The 18,990-nt window shown below is 36.7% G+C and overlaps 1 protein-coding gene across 1 annotated transcript in view; it reads right to left on the bottom strand.

Moving 5' to 3' along the window:
• The window catches only part of LOC150077092 (metastasis-associated protein MTA3-like), a 512,540-nt gene that overhangs the window by 48,051 nt on the left and 445,499 nt on the right, over positions 1-18,990 (bottom strand). The window contains exon 16 of the mRNA XM_090386731.1: positions 1,909-2,122. Within this exon, the coding sequence (XP_090242857.1) occupies positions 1,909-2,122 (214 nt within the window). The remainder of the gene's footprint in view (positions 1-1,908; positions 2,123-18,990) is intronic.

The following is an 18,990-nucleotide window of genomic DNA, read 5'->3' as shown; positions in this document are numbered from 1 at the left end:
AGTAACAAAATGCACCTGTTCAGACACTGGTCAAATATAAGCTGAACATGAACAATATGTGATTCAAACCAGACACGTGCCCACTGGTAGTCATATACATCTTACCACTACTCTTCCGCAAACACTAAAGCAGCATGAGAGTCTCATGCTTCCCTTTGGCTGTGTAGTGAATACCACTGATACAGAGCAGGAGTAGCCACCCTTCAGCAAGTTTGGGGCATGTGCAACCCTTGTTGTTAATGGCATGTCTCCTGACATGGGGGGGAAAAAAGCTACAACAATGTAATATAACAAATTATACAACCAGTTTGAAGAAATCGGAAATAAAGCTAAACACAGCAAACATAAAATTTAAAGTCCACTTTAATTTCAAGAAATTAAACCTGGGTTACAGTGTAATGGTAAACTATGGTTCATATTTATAGCCTTTTGGAATTAATTTAACACAGGTAAGTAGGAGCAATAGTAAGCTTCTCATGAATTCTGTAAGGATGAACACTTATTCATTAACCTATATTAAATTATTTTATAAATGTAAAACTGTTTTTTTTTATTTTTTATTACAAGCAGTCAGCATAAAATTTGGCACATATGGTGAACTCAAAAACCACTGTCAGAGTTAAGAATGTTTTGAGAAGAGAAAGAACACACACGGCTGAATTTAGAAGACAAGTCCTGCTGCACTGAAATTCACAGATAATGTTGAACCACTGAAAATTGTGCTAAAGAGTAACAGATGCTTAATGATTGTTTAAACATAAAGAAGTGGTAACTTCATTATTCATGATCTTCACTACTATAAAAGGCTGACTCTGATAGCTCCTGGTCATCAGAGCAATCTGACAGAAGTTATTGGAGCTTCGCAGCTCAGTGGATTCCAAGGATATTGAGAGAACACGAAATGCGATTATCATTTGAGTGTTTGTTACACTATAATAAAAAGGGATACAAATTTTTGAATAAGATTGTGCCAGGAGATAGTCTTGGTGTTATCATTTTGAACTGAAGTTGAAACCTTTCAGTATGCAGTAAAAGAATCCTCAGTATCTAAGAACAAAAAATCACTGATACTAGATTTCTGTAGGAAAAGTTATGGTGGCTATTTTTTTTTTTTTTTATCACTGAGGTCTTTTGATATTAGACTATAGAGAACCTGATGCCAACATTAACTCAGAATCGTACATTGAAAGTTTGTACCACTGTGCATCAACATCAAATGAAAGTGACCAGGATAACCAACAGAAGAATGCATCCTGCTTTACGATAATGCACACTTGCATATGGCCAAACTGATTTAGACCTTGTGTCAAAGGATGTGCTGGGAGGCACTTTGTGTTTCGGGTTCACTTAAAAAAAAAAGCTTTAAAAGGATGTTGCTTCTTCTGAATTCTGAAGAATCAAAACAACTGTCAAAGAACAGTTCTGCCAATATGCAAATGATTTTTTTCAAGAAAGCATATAGAGATTAGTGAAACAATGTAAAATTGCAATTTTTTAAAAACTTTTCAAAAATAAAGTTTTAAAAACCATAAAAGCATTTAATTGAACAACTCTTATAATATTTTTACTACCATGTTCCTTAACCATTCTTTTTAAATGACGCAATCTGCAAAATCATTTCGACTTCCATCTTATATACTGGCATACCTACCAACTAGACATGATCATACTTGATGAGCTTTGCAATAGTCAACTCAATAGATTAAAATACATTATATAAATAAGTGACACTACAAATTTCCTATGATGGACTGCAAACAATAGCAAGAGCTAGTCATACAAAACTGTAGTCATGTTTATAGAGGCAAATCATAAAAATAGTGCTGGCCATATAAAAATGAGAAACCAGTGACTAAAATAATTTTTAAAAAAATTTAAAAAAAATTCACATTACTACCTGGCTCCTACCTGGTTGATTCTGTGGCAACAAAATATACATCATCAGGGGCATCCACCCAACTGATCATCTGTTTGCGTCCACCCACCCGGGTGATTGTAGCTACCTTAGCTCTTCCATTTAATGGACTGACAATAGTACTTCTGGGAAGGGTACCAATGTTGAATATATCCGGTGTACTTTTGATGACCCCACCAGCTATAATTCGGCGTTTTGGAGGAGGACCTAAGGGTAAAACAAAAGTTTATATAGGTTTAGATGTGGGTAGAGTATTTTCTTTGTAATGTTTATGTTGAATTTGATAAATTGTTAAAGATTTTTCAGTTATTATGAATAAAAGAAATTCAAGCTGATAATTTCAGAAAATATTTGATTTTAAACAACACTGCTATTGCATGGCAAAACTCTTAATTCCATGACAATTAAATTTCATACATCCAATATTTGTATGTGTACATGAAATTATACTTGCAGTTTGGCTTAATGTAAAAAAAACTTTATAAACATTTTCCAATAAAAATTAAATTTCAGGTGTCTAGCTTTAAGTACATAACTCTATAATTTCTTTGATTAGTTTGATAACAAAAATCACATTTCAGTAGCATTTATGCAAAAGTGGAATAAGCAAAGCATCAATGAGAGATCAAACAACACTAAATCTCACTTTTGAAAATCAATGCACATACGCATTTTTGATAAATTTAGACAATCGAAAATCACATTTCCTCAAAATTATGATGCTTCTTCTGAGAACATACTCTTCAAGTGACTTAATGCAAGAAAAAAAACAGAGTGCGATGCAATGCAACTTTTTTTGTATAAATTTTATAATCACTTTACCACAATTTATCAGTGTTCCCCTGAAATTAAATGTTAACATAAGTTACCCTCGAAACTTTGCTCTAAGGCCTTCATTGTATTACTGATCTTTACATACATATGTTGACTTATGCCAATGAATCAAAGGCATTTGGATCCATAACTGTACTTTAGAATGCAGGACTATTGAAAACCATGGTAAACGTTTTACATTACCAAGTAATGGGCTATCAATTCAGAAAAATGCTCAGTGATCTCATTTTCTGATTATCGAAAAAAAAAAAAAATCATTAACTGAATATGCACACTCAATGAATCAAAATTCAACCATGTGATTGGGAAAGAAAGTTGAATTGCAACATACTTTCTAGCACAATTAATTTTCATAGTTATACAGAACATGTCACTAAACATGTTCTATATAACTATTTCACTTCAGAAAAGAAAGTAGTCCAGTTTTAGAAAATGTATTCCAGACTTAGCCATCATAAAGTGCAGGACTTATAAAACATGCTGAATGTATGAAAAAGTGTTTATATAATACTTATTTTTTGTACTAAACTTAGATTAAGAAACACTTTTACTTGGAATGGAGCAAGTATTTTAATATTCTCAATATTCTCACTAAATGACAAGAGTTTAGGTAGAAATGGGGATTAAGAATTACATCTCTACAATTTGAATAATTTGGTTGACACAATCAAGCAGGTACAGGATCATACGGTTTAAAACAGCAGTTCAACCATGAGAAAGGGTAGAAATCATGCAGACAGTCCTATCTGGCAGAGTTGTAATGCTAAATGATTCTACTGGATAAGAAACTGTCATGATGTTGTGTGATCTGAGATATAGTGGACAGAATTAACTACAGTACAGCCCACTCATATGGTGGATTAGGTTCTAGACCCCAGCCGAAAGGAGAAAATCGCCAAAAAGTGGAACATAGTTTTTTTTTCACTTGCAAATGCATATAAAAGCCTAATAACATGTTTACACTATCATATGCTGAAAACAGACTGAATCATTGACAATAAAATGGCACCTGACACCCTTTGTGGACTTGGCTGCTGAGTGTGTCATGCCCAAAAAAGTAAAAATGCACCGAACATAATGAACATGGATGTAATTGAAAACTGCCGAATTAGAGGACCACTGAAAAATGGGGCCCCACTGTATATACTCTGAAGAGAGACTTGTGAGGAAAAGATCAAGAGTGTTAAGTGTAACTGTCTAATTATTCTAGTAGGTAAATGCAAATAGTAATAGCAAAAGTCTCGGCAAAGACTGATAGTGTTCACAGGTGAAATTGTTTTTGTTGAGTTTAAAGCACATTAGCGACTTTGACCTTATTGTGCCGTTGTGTGTATCAACAAGAGCATATTTATGAGCCAATTTGCATGTTATGTGGGCCGAAAAACTCAGAAAAAGCACGGGGTAAACCCATTTCCTTCCTCTTGAGATTGGATACCAGCAGTCCTGATGCCCCAGTCATCAACAGGGCTCAAACCCAGACCTCTCCAAATAAGTGACAAGTGGTGAAACCACTATGCTGTCATGATGGAGGATGAATACAAGTGAAAGGTTTTCAACAGTAAGAAACTTGATAGCATAGAGTAGCATGTGCACGAGGCAACTAGAGGAAGAAATACTTTAGATCTAATTATCAACAGTGATTATTTATGCATTAAGAATCTGTAGATAAAGGAATCGCTAGGTGGCAGTGATCACAGTGTACTCATGTGGGATTTACTTAAAGATGTAATAACCATCAGGGGTAAAGGGAAGGGGTTTTGCTTTCATAAAGGTAACTATGGTGGTCGCAGGCAGTTTTTAAATTCTGTGAGACCAACTGATGATGTTACCAAGAGTTGTTACCAAATTTTAAATGGGAAGTATTTAAGGAAGTAATCTTGGAAGCTACTAGCCTTTTCATATCAACTAAGAAATACTGTTCAAGATTTAGGCCTAAATTGATATCAGATGAACTAATGAGACTCGTGGCAGAGAAGAAAAATGCATGGGATACATATAGATTATCAGGCAACATAGAAGAACTAGTCTGTAATCAAGTCACAAAGGAGGTTAGGCAGGCAAAGGCAGATTATGAGAAATCTTTGGCAAAGGATGTAATGAAAAACAGCAAAGACTTATTTACTTATGTAAACTCTAGAAGGAAGGGATGAATCAGATTGGTACACTTGATATCGATGGTTCGACTATTGATGTTCCTGATGAGGCAGCTGACAAACTGAATGAGTATTTTGCATCTACATACATGCATGAGGAATTCTGTAGCGAAGTGGAGGACAGAAACTTATTAAACTCTAATGGGGAGCTAAATGATTTTGTAATAACTGAGAGCAAAGTGGAGGAGAAATTGTTGAAGTTAAAAATAAGAAAGGCACCGGGAGTGAATGGAATCTATCTAGTTATATTAAAGTAGGAGATAAAGGAAGTAAGCAGACCCTTAGCCATAATTAGGACAGCATCTTTGGACTTATGGGAGGTCACCATGGACTGGAGATGTGCAAACGTATCTCCAATTCACAAAGGATTCACAAAGAGGGATCACAGGGTGATAGAAGTAATTACAGACCATTATTTTCCATGGAACAGAAGTTCCAGGGAAAATAATGGAGTCACTGGTTAAAGAAGCATTGCATGGTCATCTTGACAAGACTGCAGTTACAGTTCAGACACAGGCATGGGCTTATTAGGGGGAAGTCTTGTCTGACAATTTGATTGGATAATATGATGTGGTAACAAAGGAACTGGATGCAAAAAATAATTTTGATATCATATACTTGAATTTCAGGAATGCTTTTGATACTGTTGCACATGGAAGACTACTGTTCAAACTGGAGCAGTATAGCATTAAGGCCAAGTTTTTTTTTTTTTTTTTTTTTTTATGAGAACCCCAAACACGAGAGGTATTAGAACCTATAGTACTTAGTACCGTGCTTGGGTTGGAGGTTGAGAAGACAAAAGAAGATATTTGTTGACATTGGACTTGAACTTCTGTAGATTATAATTTTCAGGAAATACGTATGAAGGAAGGTTGTTCCAGAAAACGGCAGTTGAATGAATAAATGAGGAAGATGAAAAGTTGGTTCTGTGGGTTTGAAGTTGGACAGTAAATGGATGTTGGCTGGTGGCGGCACGTGTTCGGACTGTTTTGAAAGAGAGAGCGGGAATTATAGAAGCCAATTCAGAAGAACAGTGCCCATGGAAGTATCTGTAGAAGAGGCATGCAGCAGAAACAGTACGTCTATGAGAAAGCGAGTGGAGAGACTCTGTTAGAGATGAATCATTAATTAACCTAACTGCCCTCTTCTAAATGGAATCAAGAAGCCTGAGAGAGGTTTTGGGGGCACCACCCCAGATGTGGGAACAATATTCCATGGCAGGGCGGATTTGCGATTTATACAGAGTGAGCAGCTGTTTGGAAGAAAAGTAACGCCGAGAGCGAAAGAGAAAACCAAGTTTTTTAGATGCAGAGGAAGCAATATTTGTAATGTGCTTGTGCCAAGAGAGATTAGAAGTCAGGGTAATCCCCAAAAGAGATACAGTCTGTCCTCGTATAGCACGTGTTTGCATTACACGAATTCGATCATACACGATTTATAAATAGGGGAACGTTATCTTATATAACACGAACCGAATTCGCTTATACACGATTCGCCTTTGTGTTTACAAGAAATGGCAGTCGAACGCGGAATCACCCCAACTGAACGCAACACGATAACAATGAAGAAGAGTCTGAAAATGTATTTATGTGTTTTATATCAGTGAAGGGGAAACACATTTCACCATAATAACGTAAAAACCACCACAATTCCAGCTATCGGTATAATCGCAAATGCAATTAGATGGAGTTTACTACCAGTTTATAACAGATTTCACTAGCAGAAACGCAACTGGAAATTGTTTTTATTGTTTTATGGTAGTAACCCCAGAAATGTGCTTTAGTAAAATGTGGGGTGTTAATAGTGTATCTCGGCCTTTACGGTGTTGTTTATTCAGTTGCTATACGCGTGCAGCTTTGTTTATGTGTATTAAGCGTGCCTCCTCGTTTTGTAATTGCGCTTTATTCCCGACAAATTAGTAAAATACTTAAAAGGTGTGAAAAGGAAGCGTCCTGGCTAAGACACTGCAGATTCAGAGAGAAAAAAAAAAAGCAATATCGATAAACAGAGGCGGACTGGGTCAAAAATTCTTACCCGGGAAATTTGTAGTGGCCTCATACTACGGTTTATGGCCAAAATCACACCGGCCTCCGGCCCACCGTGGTTTCCCCCCCTAAGGCTTATGGCCAGTCCTCTTCTGTCGATAGAGAAAAAATACGAAATTGTGAAACGCTTTGAGCGAAATTAAAGACCATGTGATATTGCACGTGCTACAGACCTAAATGAGGGAACGCCGGGAATTACAAAGAATGCAGCGAAAATAAAAACAACTTTCATAGCGGGAACAACTCAAAGTGTAATTAAAATCCATTAGATTAAGACACAAAGAATTGGAAGAGATGGAACGGCTGTCATCTGTTTGGATAGAAAATCAAACAAAAAGCAAGTTTGCTTACGATAGAAGCAAAAGCATTAGCAATATTTTATTACGACTTACGTATTATAATTTTTACTTACGTATTATAAAATATAAGTATTTTATTACGACTATTTTATTTAATATAATAAATTTTTTACGAATAAAATACGTATTTTATTCGTAAAAAATACTTTTTTAGTATTAAAAATACTTTATTATAATATAATATTTTTATTACGTATTTTAATCGTTATAAAATACTTACGTATTTTATAACGATTAAAATTACCCGATTATTTATTGTGTTTGGTAATGTTTTGGTTCCAAATGTGTGTTCAATCTTGGGTGGTCGGCACCTAACCCTACTTTTCCCATAGGGCCTGTTGTTTATATTGCACGATTTTGCATTGCACGAGGGTTTCTAGGAACGCAACTATCGTGCTATACGAGGGCAGACTGTATATCATTTTGCCTAGAAATCGGAGTGGAGTGTCACTAAAGATAAGCATAGGAGCAGAATAATCCTTTTTGGCGAGATATAAGACAAGACTGAGTTTTAGAAGGGTTGAAATCAACTAAGTCTTTGCCCCACTGGAGAATTACCTGAAGATCGGCATTTAAGGAATTGGCAGCAGATTTTCGAGAACTTGAAGCTGATTGAGCAGGACAAGGTTTCTCAAAATGGAAAGTTGAATGCAATGTGCTATCATCGGCAAAACTATGGATAGGATTTCCAGTCAATGGAAGAAGGTCATTGATATACAAGAGGAAAAGAGTGGGGGAAAGAACTGAACCTTGGGGGACACCGGCATTAGTGGAGAAGTTAGAAGACAGAGAGCCATCTACCATCACCCTCAGTGAGCGATCAGAGAGAAAACTGGATAACCAATTACTAAAAACAGTTGGCAAACCATAAGATGGAAGCTTGTTTAGAAGACCTTTATGCCAAACACGATCAAAAGCCTTTGAGATGTCAAGAGCAACTACTTGTGTTTCACCGAACTTTTCCATTGCATTAGTCCATAAATGGGTAACATAAGCCAGAATATCACCAGTGGGTCGACACTGACGGAATCCATACTGGCGATCGTTGATCAGACGGAACGTTTCTAGGTAGTTTAAGAGTTGCCGGTTAATTGATTTCTCCATTACTTTAGAAAGAGTAGAAGAAATTGCAATGGGACGATAATTGGATGGGAGGGATTTGTCACCCTTTTTAGGAACTGGCTGGATATGAGCAAATTTCCAAGCAGAAGGAAAAACACCTTTGGAATAAGAAAGTGAAAAAAAGGCGACAAAGAATGGGAGTAAGTTCAGGAGCACAGGTTTTGAGAACAAATGGAGAAATACCATCAGGACCTGGAGCTTTCTTAGCATCAAGATTCATCAAAATCCTTCTGATATCCTTTTGACGGAAGACCACAGGAGGCATTGAATGGAGCGTGTTGGGAATGGTGGGAGATGTTTTACCAAGATCATTAATACATGAGCTGGAAGAAAAATGGGATGCTAGCAGGTCAGCTTTATCCTTGGCTGAAGTGACAACAGAACCATCTGGCTTGGAGAGAATTGGGAGCAGAGATGGGCAAAAGTTGCGGCCAATAGCTTTGGCAAGAGACCAGAATGCTCGGCTACCATTAGGGCAAGAAGCAAGTTTTCTACTCTTAGCCTGTTCAAACTCTAGTTTGGACTGATTAATAACTGCTTTACAATTGTTGCGAGCTTTGGTGTAGGCAGAAAATGAAACTGAACAATTGGAAGCAAGCCAATTATGCTATGCAACATTCTTCTCTTGGACAGCCTTAGTACATTTGTTGGAGAACCAAGGTTTAGATAAGGGATGAGATTTTAAAGTGGAGTGTGGGATAAAGGATTCCATTCCTGCAAGAATAATTTCACTGACACGATCTGAGCATACGTTGACATCAGAAGTTTTGAAACAGTAATCAGACCAAAGAAAAGAAGAAAAGAAGTTTCGCAGGTCATCCCATTTTGCATTCTTGTAATGCCAAACAATACGAGGTTGGGAATAGCCATGAGATAAAGGTTCCATTGGAGAAGAGACAATCACCAAGTTGTGATCTGAAGTGCGTAAAGGACCTCTCACTTCGACCTTGTACTTAGAAGGGTTGTTTGTGAGAAAAAGATCCAGCGTATTGGCTGTATGATTAGGATTGTCCGGTATTCTTGTAGGTAAATGAACAATCTGTGCTAGGTCATTAGTAATTGCAAAAGCCTCAGCATCTCGACCTGCTGGGTCGGTGTAACTAGAAAACGGAAGCCAACTGGAGTTGTGAACGTTAAAATCACCAAGGAAAATTACCTCACTGTTAGGAAAGTTGGACTGGAGAAAATCAAGTTGCAAAGAGAGGAAGTCAAAGAGCTCCAAGTGATTAGTGGAGTTGGGAGAACAGTAGAGACAACAGATGAATTTGACACAATGAGGTAGAGAGATTTTAAGCCAGAGAAGATCAAAGAGAGGAGATTCCAAATTGCCAAGTCTCTGACAGGGAATATCAGAACGGACATATGCACAAGTACCACCTTTGAGGCGAAAGGAATCATACAGCAAATAATTTGAACATCTGAGATGAGCAGTAGTTGAATCAACTGATAACTGAGATTCAGTCAGAAAAAGTACATGGGGTTTGGAAGACTGCAAGTGGAAATGGACATCGTTGAGATTGGAATTGAGACCACGTATATTTGTGAAATGAATTAGGAAGTCCTTGGGAGGTTTAGATCTTTTCGCAGATAAGCTTGCTCTATTATTTTGGCAATTCATGGTGTATTCAATAGTAAGAAAAAGTGGGTGGGACATGCTGTATGAAGTAATGAAATTTTTGGATATGGCGTACATGTGGTAAGAATATATCCAGATCCTTGACATAACGTGGCCTTGACATAAGGTTTGGTCCGGTGTACTATCTAGCGGCCTGCCTGCGAACACCGTTTTAGAGCTGTACCCTCGAAATGTAAGGAATATTGGATCTCGCCACGACATTCATCATAACCTCAAAAACCACCACTCATACTGCATGATGGAAGAGATAGGGAAGGATTGGCCGGAATTTAGCTCTAGAGACTACAATGGATAAAAAGATGGTTGAGTGGGAGAAGACAGAGAGTGGTAAGCAATGGCCACTGCTCTTCGTGGACTAATGTTATTAGTGGAGTCCTCCAGGTTCAGTGTTGGGCCCATTGTTTTGTTTATTTATCAATGATATTGAATAAGGTATATCAGGCTTAATGTCTAAGTTTGCAGCTGATACGAAAGTTGGCAGGATTGTTAATGACAGTAATTATAGTATGCTAACGCAACAGGATCTGGAAAAGTTGAACAGATGGGCTGAGAGATGGCAACTGAAGTTTAACATTGACAAATGCAAAGTACTGCATATGGGTAGCAGTAACCCCAGAGTAACGTATCAACTGGGTGGTACTGCATTCAGGATAATGAAAAGGACCTTGGGGTAATTGTGCAGTCAGGCTGCCAGAGCAGCTCATGGGGTCTTGTCAATGATATACAGCAGGGGTGGCCAAGAGTCGATCGCGGCTTTAATTTCGGTCGATCACAATGAATTTTAAATATAATCATCCCTCGATTTGCGTGGTCAGGTATACTACCAAAATTTTTTATTGCACAGATTTTGAAAATTTATTTATTTATTCATTTTTTTTTTGCATGATTGAAGATTTCATTGAAGGACATTTCACCATAATAATGTAAAATCCCACAGAATTCCAGCTGTCGGTATTATTGCAAATGCAATAAGATTGAGTTTACTACCTGTTTATAATTAGATTGCACTAACAGAAAAGCCCAATAAACCAGAAAGTGCAAATTGTTTTTATTGTTTTATGGTCGTGACCTCCAGACATAGCTTTAAAGAAATATCACAAAGGTATTCAAAACTGATTCTTATGAGGATATAATCAAACAGAGCAATAAATGGTGGTGTGTTTGTTCGCTTATTTTGGAAACAACTTCCTCATTCGGAATCCTCTTCATCAATTATCCTACGTTAGCTGTTCAGACAGAATACTTTTCCGGTTCGCACAACTTAAAGTGTTTTAATCGGTAAGCATTGCTTTTGCTGATTTAATAACTGGACAGTACTTATATGTTAATTTAATAACTTCTGATTTAAAATGAATACTACGAAAAATAGTAAAACATATCATTTTAATCAAGAGTGGGAACTAGAATACTTTTTTGTAATGGTGAAAGAAAAATGTTGCTGTTCGATTTGCAGTGCTTCTGGGGCTATACCCAAAAAATTGAAATTTAGAAAGGCACATCAATGCACTCCATGGTAAATACCAATCGGATTTTTCGCCGAATAATGACCTTAGAAAAAAAAAAATAAGAACTTAAATCCAGATTATTCGCACAACAAAATTTCTTCATGACACCTAATTTACAATCTAAAGCAGTAACTGTAGCATAATTTAAAGTGAGTCATCTTCTTGCAAAAAAATGCAAATCATTTTCTGATGGTCATCAAGGACGCATTTTTAGAAATAACAGATTCTCTTTTTGAAAATTTTAAGAACAAAAATGAAATTAAAAGTGCCCTTCAAGATCTGCAATTATCTCGAAATACTGTGATGCAGCGCATCGAAAAAATGAGTAAAAATGTGAGCGAACAATTGCGTGCTGATACTGCTAATGTGTGTCCTTTTCTTTACAATTTGATGAATCTACAGATGTCAGTGATACAGCTCAGTTGCTCGTTTTTATTCGTATGGTTTTCAATGATTCTGCCACTAGAGAAGAACTGCTGGTATAGTTTCGTTAAAAGAAAGAACTAGAGGTCTTGATATCTTTAACACATTCCAACATTTTATTGAAAAAAATTAAATTACCACTATTTCAGCTCGTAGTAATAACAACAGATGACGCTAAAGCAACAATGGGGCATTCATCGCATTGTACCAAAAGGATGGTGAATTCCCAGATTTTTTTGAGTTACCACTGTATCATCCACCAATAAGTGTTAGCTGGCAAAGGATTAAATACTAAAAGTGTTATGGACATCGCTTTCGAAATCGTGAATTCCACCAGAGGACAATCTCTTCAAAGGAGACTTTTCAAAATGCAACTCGATGAAAAAGAACCAGATCTGATATTACACACAGATATGAGGTGGCTGAGTTGGAGTAAGTTTCTACAGAGATTTTGAAATTTGCTGAATGAAATTAAAAAATTTATTGATCAATCAAGATATGGAGTGTGAGCTGGCTTTTTTGGCAGATTTTACCAGTAAATTAAGTGATCTGAATTTGGAATTACAAGTAAAAAATAAAAATGTGGGTGACATGATTAGTAGTATTTCTGCATATAAATATTCAATTTTTGGCAATGGCTAAGGATCTCAAAGAAAAAAAATTCAACCATTTTGCAAATATGCAAGATCATTTGCAAAAATATCCTGTTTTTGAATTTAATTGAGAGAAATATGTTTCTGAAATTGAGAAAGTTGTGGATGATTTTGAAACCAGATTTAGTTATTTTAAAACAATTGAAGACATTGTTGAATATATTTCCTATCCATTTATTGTTGACTTAGATACAAAACAAATTGCAGAAAAAAATCGCTGCAATTTTTCACATGGAGAAAATATTACTTGAAAATGAAATTATTACATTGTGAAAAGCCAGATCATCAGAAAAAGAGTTTTGGAAATATGTTTGCCAAGAAAAGTACCCAAGTGTAAAAAACTATCAAACTATTATTTTTATGTCACCAGAATAATTAAATTCATCTGCCGTGCTGTATGTCTTATGTCTGTTAATTGTGTGTGTTTCATGGTCGAATTGTCTATTTTGCTGGACAAAAAACCCCAGATTCTGGGGGGGAAACCTCGCTATCTATGCCTGAGACAGACTAACTCAGCCACAGAGTGAAAAAAGCCCATTAAAGTTCCTCGCGTCATCAACGGGATTCAAACCTGGGTCTTTTCCACTCGATATGGGGAGGAGGGTGACGAAACCACTGTGCTACCCATGCAGACGAAAAAAAAAAAAAAAAAAAAAAAAATGCAGTGAACTTTTAAATTGCTGTTTTGGTTCCACATATCTATGTGAATCGGCCTTTTCATATTTGAAATAAACAAAGACGAAGAATCGCTGTGTTCTTACGGACTTGCATACAGAAGATTATTTGCGGTTGGCCTTATCACAGTATATCCCTGATTTTGAAAGCTTGTAGGATGACATGAAGATGCAAACTTCGCATAAATTAAAATTTTAAATACATATGAATTTAAAATAAGAATTCTGAATTTTATTGAATTTTAAAATTTATAAACATTTTTCAATATGTGTTAATTAACTTTTTTAACCTTGTGCAATGAAATTTTTGAGATGATAAATTGCAGCACATTTTGAAGGAAAAAAGTAGATTGCATCACAAATTAAGTTGGCTACCCCTGATATATAGGAATTTTTCTAGCAGGGATAAGGAGGTGATTATCCCTTTGTACACGGCAATGGTCAGACCACACCTTGAGTACTGCATACAGGTCTGGAAGCCCCATTTTAGGAAGGTTGTAGAGTTGCTAGAACGAGTACAGAGAAGGGCAACAAAACTGGTGAGGGGGATGAAGGGGTGCTCTTACCAAGAAAGGTTAAGTTCTGCAAACTGCAGCATCTGGAGACTAGGCACCTGAAATGTGATCTGACAGATGTATAAGGCCTTGTATGGCTTTAGCAGGCTCAATCTGATAGTCTAAATAAATTCAAGAAAGAAGTGGACAAACTTTTGGAATGAATGGATGGGTGAGGTGGGAATTTTTTTTATTGATGCTGTAAAAGCTTGCTGTCTTGCATCATATGCCTTTGCTAATGCCAATGCTAATACTGTCTGTAATGTTGACTACTTTGAATGAGACTTCATACCCAGTGGCAAAGGGAACAAGTATAATGACTGCAGTTGGTTCCATACAACGATGCTGAATTATTCTGCAGGGAGCTAATGGGTTTAATAAGTTCAAGGAGCTTAGCTATTATTACTCTCACATTATATAAAATGAACAAGTCTGGACACCTGCTTAAATGAGCACAAACAAAGAATATACATTTTCTGTTTATACTCTGTAATGACTAAGATGGCCAGAAGCTGACACGATAGGAGAATACAAGCAGGACCATATTTAGCAATTGTGTGGGCTTGAAATACATTCACTCAAAGCATGTGTACTTTGCACCCTCATGCCTGCCCACTCAGCTAAAGCAGCATACAACAAAACACTGGGTGAGCTAGTGGATCTAGGAGTAAAATAAAAAATTTTATATGTTTGGATGTGGAGAGAGTATTTGCTTTGCACTGTTCATGTTGAATTTGATAAACTATTAAAGGTAAACCCACACTTGGATTACATAGGTTAACCAATAAATATACATGTAATTAGCACCTGTTATAAATCCATACTAGCTGTCTCTGACTGCACAAAGAAAAAAAAAAAAAAAAAAGTAAAGATATTTACCTCTCCACTTTTGGAAACATGGTTGAGATCCTAGTAAGTTTCAATGTGCAACTGTCCTGTTGAAACTTTCCATGGCAGGAAAGAGGTGCTGGGACAATAAGTGAGTCCCAAAAATTCAATTTTTATCTGTAATAACATTAGATGGTGGCATAAAATTGCCTCCAATGGTTAATTTTAAAACAAAATCTATCTCCAGAACCTTTTCCAAAGTGGATAATAGTTGAAGCAAACTATTATTCCTTTGCAGTGGATGAATGAAAAATCATGAAAACTTGCGGTTTTTTGGATAAACTTTCCTTTCATGATGGACTCCTGCAAAGTCACTTAATGGAAACACTTTTTCACTAAGTGAAAAAAGTGTTGTTTCTAAGTATTCAAAGTTGGCAATATACTCAGGGCCACATTCACTCAAAGTGATCTCACTACGGGCTATGGACACCATGGGCTACTCTTGCAGATAGTCTGCAAGAGTAGCCCATGGTGTCTTGTCAATGATATACAGGAATTTTTCTAGCAGGGATAAGGAGGTGATTATCCCCATGTATAAGACAACGATCAGGCCACACCTTGAGTACTGTATACAGGTCTGGAGGCCTCATTTTAAGAAGGATGTAGAGCTGTTTGGAACGAGTACAGAGAAGGGCAACAAGATTAGTGAATGGAACAAAGGGTTGCTCTTACGAAGAAAGGCTTAATTTAGCCAGCGGGTGGTTGATTGCTGGAACAAACTTCCATCTTTCATTGTAGAAGTGGATAGCTTAAACAGATTCAAGGCAGAACTAGACAAACATTTGGAGCGGGTGGATGAGTGAAATGAGAAGAGGGGTGTGTTTGTTTTTTTTTGGCTGATGCTATATAAGCTTGCTTTCTTGCATCATGTGCCCTTGTTAATGCTAATGCTAATACCTTAACCACTAAGAAGTTGCATTTAAATGATTTAAATGCAACTTCTTAGTGAGAAGTGAACAACTAACAGATGACACGAATACACAAGAAATGAATGAATGAAAATTGACAGCAGATAGCTGAAAGTTGTTCATCTGTTCCAGTTTCTTGTATAATAACAGGATTTCACAAGTCTCTAATTGATACATTAGCCACTAAAACAGAAATAGACTAAAGAATAAGTGATAGAAATAGAGAACTTAAAACTTTACTTGATAAACAGACAAAAGTACAGTCTACTGGTTCTAAAATTTAGCGCAATTATTATGAAATAAGTTCCAAATAGTCAGATAAGCTCCCCTAAATCTAACTACATTTTGGAACCTCTTTGGGCTCCATTATCAAGTCTAAAGAATGTAAAAAAAGATGACAAGGGAAATATAAATTTTAAAAATCCAAATTAGCATAACATCTTAATCACAAACTGATTTTTTTTTTTTTTTATGTTTCCAATCTAATTAAATTATAGAAACTAAAATTACTGGAATTGCAGCTGTGTGTTCAATAAAATTACCAACATGAATATCTTAACTTCATAGTTACAAGATTAAGATATCAACATCAGATATGAATAGTATGTTGATAAGAATAGAAAACTGAGAGAGTCAGTGAGATCAAGACCATGTTAATCACTGAGTAATACCCAATTTTTGGAGTGAACCTGAGGTATGCTGACGAAGCTATCTGACTAGAAGCTCTGTGGAGCCGCTAAGTGGAACTTTATTTACCGATTTAAAATTGTTTTTTTTTTGTAACTTTTGATTTAAAATATTAGCAGTGTAGTAATTATTTATAATTCTCTGATTAATTTGGTGCTTTTGTTCTTTACTTGGCCGTTGTAATTGCTTAAAAAACAACAGCTGACTTCTGCTGCCATTGTATTGTGTTGTGTTGTATCAATAAGAAGAATGTTTGAATTTTCCAGCATGTTTAAATACTGATATAGGCAATACTTGGGAGGTTTCTACATAGTTTTGTACGCAGTGTACTTAGTATTAGAAGAAGTTTATAAACTATAATTTATAGCAATACATATGTGTTTTAATAACTTAACTTTATCACATAGTGCATAACATACAACATTAATATTAGTAGAGCTTTTGTATTGGTGATTTGGCATGATATAGTATCGAATAAATAGTGGAATTGTAGGTTTTTAATTGAGGTAAACAAGTAGCTAGTCGGTTTTAATCACATAGGTTGGTGTATATTTTTTGTTTTAGCTAATAAACATTATTCTAATAGGACTATAACTAATTTAAAACTTTACAAACCTAATGGTATAGCATAACACACATAACATAAACTTGTTAGCGCAAGGCTTTTGGTTTGGATTTTATTAGCGCATTAGCAACTAAGGCTATAATGCGCCATCGCGCAAGGCCTGATGTAGCAGAGTGAGGAGCGCGAGTGCAGTAGCACATGCTCTTTGAGTGCACTGGGGTTCACGCCAGTGATTTCCAAATATGATTAACATTTGTTATTGATTGATTTATTTTAAACTCTAGTGACCTGATGGTAGTGCCGGAGTATGAACAAGAACAGATAACACAACTTGATAGCATAATATTGCATATCACTGCATTCAGGTATCTATCAGTTTAGTATGTTACTGAGGTTAAACTGAATTTAAAGGGAAATCATGCCACAGACTAGAGCAGCAAAGCAAGGGACTCAAAGTAGTGGGTTGTTGTTGTTGTTGTTATTTGGTTTTTAGGAGCATTAGCAACTAAGGCCATATTGCTCCGGGGGTATGCGGTGATCATTCCCTGACCTTTCCGCATCCTCCGTATTTGGTGGTCACGGGCTCAAACCCTGGTCTAATCAAGAAGCGTGTGCTACACACTGCTGCTCCTGCCCACCTAGCTACGAAAGTAGTGGGAGCGCTGTGGCTTAGTGGAGAAGTGACAAGACGGTTCTTCTACGAAACCACAGACTAATGTTATGTACTACTTGTGCGACTTGTGTAGATCTATGTGGAATGGGGTATGTCTTTGTGTGTGTTCGGTGCAAACAGTACGAGAAAATTAGGCACAAACACAGCAATCTGATGGATGTTTATGAGAGTTTTGCCCCGAGAGGTGGATGCCCTAGAAGCAATTAAAATGGGGCTGATAAAGCTCTCAGTTGCCAACTTGATGACAGAGTCCTCACTTGTGCATTAAACAACACAGCAGCAAGCCAGAATGGGCTGGTCCAAAAGGAGGTAGTAATTGTCAGTGACTCTTTTGTGAGGGTAAAGAGAAACACGTTGTGCAAATTGGATAAGTGGAGTAGGACCAGGGTATGTCTGCCAGAGGGCAAAAATAGATGTGCGGATATCATCTTTTAAGGACAAAAAGGGTGATACCAGTGTTCATGTGGGCACTAACGGCATAAGAGTAGGAGATCAAAGGATTTTATTAACAAGTACAGGGCAAACTTGGAAAAAATTCAAGAACTAGGATTAAACTTGAAAGTTTCTGCAATGCTGCCCAAACACAAAAGGTGGGAGAACACATTAAGAGACTTGTCAATCAAATCAGTCCTGGAGAAGCTGTGCAAGGCTCATGGGGTAGAATTTTTCTCAGTGTGGCCTGTGCTTGCTAACAGGATAAACTGTTTTTACAGGGATGGGACACACTTAAATAGAAGGAATGCGAGAATATTCACTGAAGCTTTTGAGCCGGTGCTAAGTGGGATGGAAAATGATATCTTGGGGGGATATCACAGACTAATACATTAAATAGAGTCACAGGCAGAGGCAAATGTGATTTTTGCACTGGTTCTATTGGAACAGGACGAAGCCTGGAAAGCCAAGTGTCCAGGATATTATGCCCTGGTGTGGGTCATCATGAAACAAGCAAATATATGAGCTGTGTTATGGTTACTAACAGTAAGAACACGTGTATGTATATTTGCATGTACACTAATCCTAGGGGCATAGTAAATAAATTCAATGAATCTGAAGTACTGATTAAGTCATCAAATGCAATTTCTGCATTTGATATCCCTACTATGTCTGCATTATCAGTACCTTGGTGTCCTCAGACAAAGGGATGTAGAATTTGAATATGGGGACTACAATACATACAGAAAGGACAGGAAGGGGGGGATTGTGCCCTTAGATAAGAAGCATATAAAATGGCAGTGCATCTAGCTAACATGGATGACCAGTGCAATGTTGAATCACTTTGGTGTGACATAAGCACTGGGAAAGCAAAATGAGAAGAGGAGTGTATTATTGGCCAAATGACTCTGATGAGTACAACAAACAACTGTACAGAGAAAAAAGGTTGGTGAGTAAATCAGAA

Source organism: Mastigoproctus giganteus, chromosome 12 (genome assembly GCF_048544385.1).
Source record: "Mastigoproctus giganteus isolate SK-2022 chromosome 12, ASM4854438v1, whole genome shotgun sequence".
Lineage (NCBI taxonomy): Eukaryota > Metazoa > Arthropoda > Arachnida > Uropygi > Thelyphonidae > Mastigoproctus > Mastigoproctus giganteus.
The sequence above is the reverse complement of the archived record's forward strand: the minus strand, read 5'-3'. Positions and strand labels throughout refer to the sequence as shown.